The sequence below is a fragment of the Calidris pugnax genome, unplaced genomic scaffold (assembly GCF_001431845.1).
Source record: "Calidris pugnax isolate Ruff unplaced genomic scaffold, ASM143184v1 scaffold167, whole genome shotgun sequence".
Classification (NCBI taxonomy): domain Eukaryota; kingdom Metazoa; phylum Chordata; class Aves; order Charadriiformes; family Scolopacidae; genus Calidris; species Calidris pugnax.
Window position 1 is genome coordinate 332,132 of NW_015091045.1, and position 9,920 is coordinate 342,051.

A 9,920-nucleotide genomic window follows, 5' to 3' on the forward strand; every position below is an offset into this window, starting at 1 on the left:
GGGGTCTCTGTGACCCAGGGAGGGATGGAGTCGGAGCGAGGGCTCCACCACGGACACAGATGGGATCTGGGGACACAGGAACCCCAGCTCCTCCCGGGGAGGGCTCCTTGGAAAAGGGGAATGGCCCCAGAATCTCCATCACCACAAAAAACGTTGGAGCCAGCTCAAACACACCATGATTTCTCAGCCAAATCCCCAACCTTCCCACACGAGGTGCTCAGAAGGAAGCAGAGGCACAAAGAAATTCCTTTTCACGGTATTAGGAGAGTTTAAGCCTATTTTTCCACTGCTTATCCTGCTACTTCAAAAAAAAAAAAATTAAAATAAAAAGGTCAGAGAATTCTATTTTTGCTCAGCACTTCAGGATTATTTCTCGAATGCTAAAGGTGGCCGGGTGGCTCGTGACTGAGGGGCTGTGACAGAAGATGTGCCCAGTGTAGGACAAGGACAGAAATTAAAAAAAAATGAAGTTCTAGAAGTAACAAGAAGAGCCCTAAAAATGAAGACATTAAAAAAAAAAACCCCACCACCCACCCAAAACAACACACGAACATTAAGACTGATCACAACAGACGTGTTTCTATGAAATTGATATCATTCCCAATTTATTATTACGCATAAATTGCTCTTTAAAACTGCTTATACCGTACGCTCTCTCTATCCTCACTGCATAAAGGGCACCAATGGCTGCTGCTACAGAGAAAGATGACTTTGGACTCATGAACGTGGTGGAGCTTTCTTCTCACAGAAGCAGCCTCTGTAGAAGAGGAAAGCGTTCCTGGGGTGAGAATCCTAAACAACAGCTTACAAAAATCAAAAGGAGAAAGACGGATAATTGCACGTTTTTTGCATCCTGCTCGGACCACGCTTTACAAAACAGTTTTCCAAAGGATACTCATCTTGGTCAATTATTTGATGCGTTTGACTAAGGTTCTGATTGTATTAAGGCTTCCACGGTCTTCCCAGTGGCTCTGGATTCAGGGTTTGATGTTTCCACATGACAGCGGTATCTAGGTCTCTCTCTCTCTCTCTCTTCATTTTTGCCCTTTATTAAATTTTTATTCTTAAAAAGGGGAAGAACAAGTCAAAGGGTACGTGAAAAAAAAAACCAAAAAACCAACAAACAAACGAAGCGAGGTGGTGCTGACTTGTTTCTCTGAAGTACAAAGTAAACACTGACCTTTTGGGAAGCGGGTGAATAAATTAACTCTTGGTTAGAACACGAAAGCTTTGATTCTGCGACACCGTTCCCACTCCCACGAGGGACAGGGATTTGAGACACTCCCCAGTCCCCAGCACGTGCGTGGCCTTTGTTCACCGGAGACACTGCAGCTTTAAGGTCATTTACATTCCCTGGCAATTTAAGTTACACTACAATATGCAAAAAGTCTTTGAACAGCCCTGCCTTTGTCAACGCTGCCCTTGAAGAACTGGGAAACGAGGTTCAGCACTCTGCTTACCAAGAAAGAACCAAACTAAGACACATTTCTGGAAAAAAGAACAAGACACTGCTTCATTAGTACTATCCCCACATCTACTGGCTTCGTTACAGCAAACCACAAGTCTTTCTTCCATGATATTTTTTTTTTTTTTTCTTTCCAGCAAAAGGGGAGTCCAAAAATAGCGTTTCCTCCTCGGTCGCTTTCATAAATGTAAAGGAGCCAACTCGTCAGACTCATTAGCAGCTGAATATTGCACTGCCATTAACTCTGCAGACAGTTTAAGGGGTGCTCTCGTGGTGAGGGTGGAGAATAATGACAATGCTGGCTCAGTGATGTGAAGACCCGGGATGCGAAGGAAGGGGGGGGAGGCGTGGGGAGAACACGACGGTACCAGTCTCACACTCCAGCCCAGATACTGGCTTCAGGAGGTTAAAATTCATCACTTTCCACCGCGTGGAGCTGCGTGTCGTCTGCATCCGTCATGCTGCTCTCTTGGGACTCGTCTGTGCCAACTTGAAAGGAAAAGAAAAGCAGAGGAGTCAGACGCCGCTGGGCTTGCTTCGCTGCAAAGACTCCCCCACGATCCACGGCAGAAATGGGTTGGGCTTCCCCTCAAAATGCTTTACAGAATGCTATGGGGTTGGAAGGGACCTCTGGAGATCATCCAGTCCAACCCCCTGCCAAAGCAGGTCCACCCAGAGCAGGTCCCACAGGAACGTGTCCAGGCGGGGTTTGAATGTCTCCAGAGACAGAGACTCCACCACCTAAACTTCAAAACCATAGGGCTTTTTCCTTCTGATATACAGAAGCTTAATGAAGTCTAAATAAGGGCTTTTTCCTTCCAATACACTGACCCCCCCAATAAATGCATTTAGAAAGGAATTAACAGGAAACACACGTTAACAAAACACACTGCCTTGGCCATCTCCTGTAACATCTGCAACCTCGGACACCTAATTAGGTAGGGATGGGTATGGGGGTTCCAAAATTGCCTTAGGAGCAATTTAACCTTCCCACCCCTCCAACACACACCAGCTGCCCAAAATGTTCCCATTAATTACCCACTGCATTGCGACCACCCAATTTACAATCAAATAACATTCAATTAGTAGCATCAGGCAGCCTCTGTGTGCTCCCTGGTTCCGTGACAAGGATCGCTGCATAAGGCACATGGTAAGAAACTGCCTCGAGTAAAGGCACAGAGACCTTGCTGATGCTGGAGAATTTCTCTGCTCACTCAACTCAGACACTGGTTAATCCAGAGCTTCCAGGAAAACCCAATTCCTGCTGCTCTTTGAATAAAGACAACATGCCGTGCGCAGGAAACGGGATAAATGTGTGCACAGTGAGAGGCTGCCCTTAAACGGTTCACTTCTGTACTTGTGAGAATTAGAATGAAGGTAAATATCTAACGATGGTTGTTTTTCACACACAGGAATGTGACACAAACCTGCTTTCCTTGGTACAATTTAGCTTATTAAGTGTAAATTCCCACTGTTTCACATGGGGAAACACTGACACCTTTTATTGCTTTAATGCAAACTCTTCACAGGTTTCTGTACAATGGACACAGCCAGTCACAGAATCATAGAACTGTCTGGGTTGGAAGGGACCTTTAAGATCATTTAGTCCAACCTTCAACCTAACTCTGATAAAACCCATCACTAAGCACTAGGTCAACCCCTCTTTTGAACCCCTCCAGGGATGGTGCCTCAACCCCTTCCCTGGGCAGCCCATTCCAAGGCTTAAGAACCCTTTCAGTGTCAAAATTTTTCCTAATCTCCAATCTGAACCTCCCCTGGGGCAACTTGAGGCCGTTTCCTCTTGTCCCATCACCTGTTCTTTGGGAGAAGAGACCAACCCCCCTTGGCTACCCCCTCCTTTCAGGGAAGCTGAGCAATGGAACGCACAAAAAGGCTTACTCTAGCCCATATATTAAAAGCAATCCCCCCAGCCCCAGCACTACCTTAATTTCCTTTAGCTCATCTCATGTATCCTGAAAGAATTATTCAGCTGAGACTGTGACACTCCCCTGTGATTTATTTGCACAGTCAGGAAAAGAGAATTGCTTACACACAGCCCAACACTGCTTTGTTGTGCTTATGGGGTTGGTTTTTGTTTGCTTGGTTTCAGGTGTTGTGGGTTTGTTTGGTTGCTTTTTTTGTTTTGATTTTTTTTTTTTGTTTTGAAGTGTGGGTTGTGGGTTTTTTAGCACTGTTTAGGTATCACCCTCAGCAGCTCAAGGACTCTGTCTCCATCTTCTGGTCAGAACAAACCACTGCTCTAAGTTCACCCAACAGCAATAGAGGGGAGAGCAAAACTCTGGATGCTTGGGGAAGTGCAGTGCAGGGTAAATTTCCAGCATTAAAAAGCACACTTTGCACAGGATCAATGAAAATCAACATGATAGACAGTAGGAAAAGCTGACAACTTTTTCAGTTGAAGATTTAGAATTACAGAACATGGCAAACATATCTTAAGAATCAAAAAAATCTTCTTTGGAGGAAAAGAATTAAGTTGCTTATTAGTATTTATTTTCTGTCACTAGAAAATGAGGTTAAGCAGTGTGTCTTCCTACCACTTAAGTGGAAACATCTTCTTGAACAACAAAGGGTTGGAAACACAAACCTGATTCATAGGGGTAACATTCACTGATTTGCTCTTCTTGAGTAATTGGTTCCTCGTCATCTGGAAGGTAACGTTTATCGATGGCCTCTTTGATCTGGTTATTGGCTCCTTTGGGATCTAAGTCCATCGCCCACGAGAAATTCATTAGGGCCAAATGTGTTTGACCCAGTTTTTTATAAACCTAAAATAAAAGCATAAAATGCTACATTTACATGAAGTTGCTACTTGAAGGTTTGGACAGCAAACACGCCAAGCCACAGTTAAATCATGTTTTATAAAAATCAACAAAGGGTAGGTATGAAAGATTTATTATATGAGTCCCAAGAGAAATAGCAAGTATGTGTAGGAAAAGTGAGCAAGTGTTTCTGTTTAAGTCTCCAAAAAAATTAAACTAAACTGGGAGCTGATAGATTCAAACACATAAGGAGGTGGATCTTCAGATATAAATTTAAGCTGTGGGACTCTGCAGCAGGGTGGTGTAAGAGCTGTTACTGCACACATTTTGTTTTGTCTTACCCCCTCACCACCCTTTCACCCTTGAGTCATCGTTACCCCAAATCTCCTTGTGGCTCTGGAAAAGCCCAAGTTCTCAGACTTTCAGTGTCAGAGGCCCAGAGAACAGCTTGGGGTAGTACTGCCACATGCCCACAGGAATTCATACTCTCCCCTACAGCTCTCACATGGAGGACTAGCACGGGCAGGACACATGGTCAGACAGATTTTCCATCTGGCTCAGCACAGCCATTCTTACATCCTCGAGTGGCATTTTGTCATTAGCAGGTGGAGACAATAACGGGACATGAAGTGACACCCAGCTTGTCCTGCTCAACTGAACAGCAACAGTTCCAACACTGCCCTGCAGAATCCTTGTCACCACAACTTGCAGTGAAGCTCTCCTTATCGCTAAGGACAGATGTGCAAGTAATTTATCTCTGTTAAGCATTTAAACAGTGAAAGTAGTTCAGTTTGTCAGGACGGGGCAAGTCTAATTTCAATGTAGAGGTCCAGCTGCTCCTGGACAAATACCAGTCAACAAATTTCAGCACAAATCCTTTTACCTCTCTCCACCTTAAAAAAAAAAAAGCAAGAAAACCCCCAAACTTTGCTGGTCATGAGTTCTGGGGTACTGTGCTAGAGGGAAGTTTGTGTTGTGGCTTCCTACTGAACAGACACCCCACAGCAGAAGAAAACTCCAGCACTTATTAAAAAACATATTAGCAGAGAGGATGGTGAGGAAGGAAGATTTGTGTTACTTGATTACTTTTCTCTGGCATTAAACATAAAGAAGGCTGGAATGTAAACACAGCTGACAAACTAGTAATAACTTTTCCTTACTCTTATTAGTCTCTTTCAAACCATAACCTTCTACAGCTCTTTCAGAGAGGCCATCAGCTGAAAAGAACATTGAGGCTGTCGACGGAGACTTAGGAGTCTCCTACAGTTACTCCTTGTTCAGCGTTTCCAATACAACTCATTAGGATGTGAGTCAACATTTTAACAGCTCCAGGCACAAATATCCCAACCCTGTGACTGACAGATGGACTATCCCTCAAAATTTTAAGGCTTTCCATTGATCACATCATCACTATTGGACTGAATCAAGTCTTGATAGAGTTCTATTTCCAGGGAAAGCTCTACGTCTGGGTGCATAACCACTGAATCTCTTTTCAGTGAAGTATCTTTATCAGGACCAATTAATATTTTTTTTAATTATGTTTCAAATTGACAGTGGTAAAGTCAAAGCCGGCAAAGAATAAGACTCCTTGGGTTATTTTTTCTTGGTATGTTTCAAAGAGAGCTGAAGACTCTCCAGTAATAACTGGCTTTTGCATTTAAAACTGACACATAATAAAGCTGCGAGCACTAAGACTTATTTAAAGCTTTAGGAATTTTTAGAAATCTGCTCCAAATGGAAACAGCTTGGTGACAGGCATCACATCTTCTCATGAGGCGGACATTTCTGCAACAAGGGAAACCAAAGGACTTATGATCACAGTTCAGTTTTACCTACCTTTCCTATTAAAAAGTAAACAAGAGACTCTTTGGGAACAATCTGTTTCAGTTCTTCAAGTTCTTGTAAAGCAGACTGAAAAGGAAGAAAAGAAGAAGAGCTTAGTGAGTACAAGCCAACAGTTTGTAACAATTATGACATCAGTAAACTTTGAGTTAGCACTAATGGGAAATTAAAAATCTGATATTTATATACAGTATATTCCATCAAGAACAACAGTACAATCTCGAGAAGTATCTAAAAATTACTTTCTCATTAAAGATTGTGGCATATTATAGCCCCATTATTACAGAAATCGAGCAAGTTTATTGGACTTTGGTTTCCTACAACTCATCTAATTGAAATAAAATGCCCCCGTCAGCCCCAACAAGGTGTAACACAGTAGAAGACAAGCAGCTGACAGTGTTTACAGCAGGCACTTCCTTCACTACACTGAGCTTCTGAAAAAGAACATTGATGTGTTTTGTGCTGAAAGGTTCTGGTTTTAGATATGCATCTGTGGACTCTTACAAGTAACAACCACGTTTATATGAGGAATTTGAAGTCCAAAATATTTAGTGAAACTTCTACTTCACTAACAACTAATTGTTGACACAATTAGCAATTTATTCTGCTGTGGCAGTGACATGGCATTATCAATAAATTCTGCCTAAACATATTTAGTCTGCAGTTGGAAATAAAAATTGGTTTTAGTTCTACAAAGTTCCATTTGACCCTCTAAAACCTAGTAAAGTGAACACAATTTCAAGTTGGGGCTTGCTATATAAATGGAAGTGCAAACCTATGTTTATTTACTTAACATGAGCCAAATTTATCACACTATCTATCTAAATTCTCTAGAAAACAAAATGTTTCATTAAGTTTTATGTAGGTCATGTGAACAGCATAACTTCAGCATTACAAGTCTCTGCCTGATAAAGAGGAGAGTCCAAATGTTTTATTTCCTAAATCATCACTTCCCCATAGTCAACAAGTTCCTTCATTAGCACAGAAGCAATAACATAATGGTCTATTATATTTATTTCCCCCCCGCCTCTTGTATTTATCCTCTGCATTTAAAGTTTAAAGCCAATCTGCGAATGGGCACTTCAGTAAGTCCTTAATCTTAATCCATTTTACATTTAATTGGTTCAGTTACGAGTTTTCAAAACACAGTTCCAAGTAAAATTTTCCCTTTCTGTGTGCACACATTTCCGAAGCAAGGTTTCAAAAAACAGGCTGTGGCTTGTCTTCTGTGGCCAAAAAAAACAGGCCCGAGGACAAGAGTCACTAGAAAGTCAGAAGATCTTAACTCATTCCAACCAGGGCACAGGTCAGCAGGGGATCAGACCAAAATTGTTTAGCTCCTTATTGCCTAGTGATGGGGGGGTAGAGGGGTGGCTTCTGTGAGAAGCTGCCAGAACCTTCCGTGATGTCCAACAGAGCCAAAGCCAGCTGGCTCCGAGATGGACCATCACTGGCCAAGGCCAAGGCCATCAGCGACAGCGGTAGCACCTCCACGATAACACAATTAAGAAGGGGGGGTAAAAAATAATGTGTGACAGCAACCAGGAAAGAGGAGTGAAAGAAACAGCCCTGCAGACACCAAGGTCAGAGAAGAAGGAGAGGGAGGAGATGCTCCAGACACCAGAGTAGAGATTGCAGCATGGGGTGAAGACCATGGCGAGATGGTCTGCAGCCCATGGAGGTCCAGGGTGGAGCTGATCTCCACCTGCAGCCTGTGGAGGGTCCCACACCACTGCAGGAGGCTGTGACCCCGTGGAGAGCCCATGCTGGAGGAGGCTCCTGGCATGTCCCAGGACATGCCAGGAGCCTCCTCCAGCATGGGCTCTCCACGGGGTCACAGCCTCAAAAGAAGGGAGGGGTGAGGTAAAGGTGTTTTAAGATTTGGTTTTGTTTCCTCATTTCTCATGATAATACAGCCACGTGTCAGTGACAGCTCCAACAATTTCCCCCTCTTTTTTTTTCCCCCCAGGGTCAGATTAAAAATAATAATTTTAAAAGCATCACCTGTTGGCCCCAGGTTTTTGTAACTATGAAAAAAATTTAACATAGTTCCCTTGGCAAAGGTGGCACATGTCAAAGCAAATGCTTCATGTCAGCTTCTACAAAACAGGCCAATGTCCCAGGCTCTTCCTGCAAGTCCCAACGCTTCCCAGTGTGAGTTTGTAAATATTTACAGCTTCCAGTGCATCCCCATTCTCAGCTACAGCAATTGAAAGATAAAGTTGTCTACGTGTACCAAATCTTACCTTGTATTTTTCATTTGCAAATAATACAGAAGCTCTATGGAATTTGCATAGCGGGTTCTTGGGGTCAATGTTAATAGCTTTGTTTAAAGTATCCAAAGCCTTTTCAGATTTTTTCAGTGCGTGCTGGACCTAGTACAGAAAGAGAGAACAATTTTTAAAGGGGGGGGGGGGGAAATACCAGCTCATCTGCCAGACAAGGACAAATCCATTTGACTACATTTATTCACAATATGTTCCCTTTAAAAAAAATATTCAGTTCTAGACCAAGTCTGAACAAGCTTTCTTCCAGGAAGAAAACTTCACCTCGCCTTGTCTCCACCTCAAAATGTTCTCCCCACCCAATGGCTTACAGAAAGTGCTTAACTTTTGGCCAGGAAGGACCTCAACACCTTTCTCCATATATAAGAGCAGCCATTGACCCTCTAGTATTTGGCAGAGTTTTGTTACCCACAGAAGGCAAACGAATGGCAGCAGGTAACGATCTATCACCTTCACACAGCCTGAAGTCACCATCATGAACATCTGGGAACTGCTTCCCAACTTTGTAAGGGTGCATTCACTAGAGTGAGGCTACTGCTTTCCAAGGATGAATAAATGACCAACTTGTCAAACAGCCCCCTAAATTTAATTGAATGGATGGTGGGTGAAGTGGCTGCCTGCTGCTTAAACTTCACTTGGCATAAAGTGGCCCAAGCAGCAAGTTGTCACATCTACACGTGACTGGAATGAGTAAACACAGCCAGGAGAAAAAAAAATATTGCACTCAAAAAGTGACAAAAGTAAGCTTTTTTTAGAACTGGAAGTGCTGGTCTGAGTGCATACAATAGCCGTTAAAAAACCCCACTCAATTTCTTACATATTAAGTATAAAAAACCTCCATAAACACTCTGTCAACAATAATCTCTGCACACAGTCGTGATTTTCATATCACTTCTGTTTTGGCTGACTCACAAACACGACCTGATAGCATAATTTCATTACTGGCTGAAAGTAGCTTGGAGAGAGAGGAAAGTTTCTTTTCTGACACAGGAATCCTGTGGTTATTCATTCACACGGCACTTAAGGTCCTTCAAGAGGTACTCTGAATTGATCAGGCTTTTTTTCCTAAGAACATTCAGAATGACTTTTCTACTGAAAATAAAGTAGAGAAGCAAATTAAATCCTAAAAACATTCAGAATGACTTTACTGAAAATAAAGTAGAGAAGCAAATTAAAACACAAGGATAGAGTTAAGCACAATCTACTTACCACTCCGATGTGACACAGTAAGACCGAGCTCTGAGGATTGATATCAAGTGCTTTCTGGAAATGCATTTCTGCTAGACTGAATTTTTCTTGTTTGTAATAAATCATTCCCAACCCGTACCTGTAAGCAGAGAAACAATTCTGTTAAGCAAGACCAGATTGTAATCCAACTAGTCTTTGTCAGTGAGTACAACCTGGCAGAAATGGTTTACAGACTTGCCAGCCCCATCCAGGGTGGGAAACCATTTCCTGTGGGGAAACAGTTATGTTTAAAATTATCTTGGGTTTTTCCTCAACTGGGCAGTTTGAAGAATTGATACTTGATACACAAAAGACTGGCTG

At 42.6% G+C, this 9,920-nt stretch overlaps 1 protein-coding gene across 5 annotated transcripts in view; it reads right to left on the minus strand.

Moving 5' to 3' along the window:
- Window positions 1-577: 577 nt before the first annotated feature.
- The window catches only part of CDC27 (cell division cycle 27), a 57,599-nt gene continuing 48,256 nt past the window's right edge, over window positions 578-9,920 (minus strand). For 4 of the 5 annotated variants that reach the window (XM_014956498.1, XM_014956500.1, XM_014956499.1 and 1 more), the window contains 4 exons: window positions 8,334-8,462; window positions 6,082-6,156; window positions 4,071-4,251; window positions 1,320-1,954 (listed from right to left, as the gene is read on the minus strand). In XM_014956498.1, the coding sequence (XP_014811984.1) occupies window positions 1,872-1,954; window positions 4,071-4,251; window positions 6,082-6,156; window positions 8,334-8,462 (468 nt within the window). In that variant the 3' untranslated portion in view covers window positions 1,320-1,871. Of the gene's footprint in view, window positions 1,955-4,070; window positions 4,252-6,081; window positions 6,157-8,333; window positions 8,463-9,920 lie in introns of all 5 variants that reach the window. The other variant, XM_014956497.1, reaches the window with a different exon arrangement.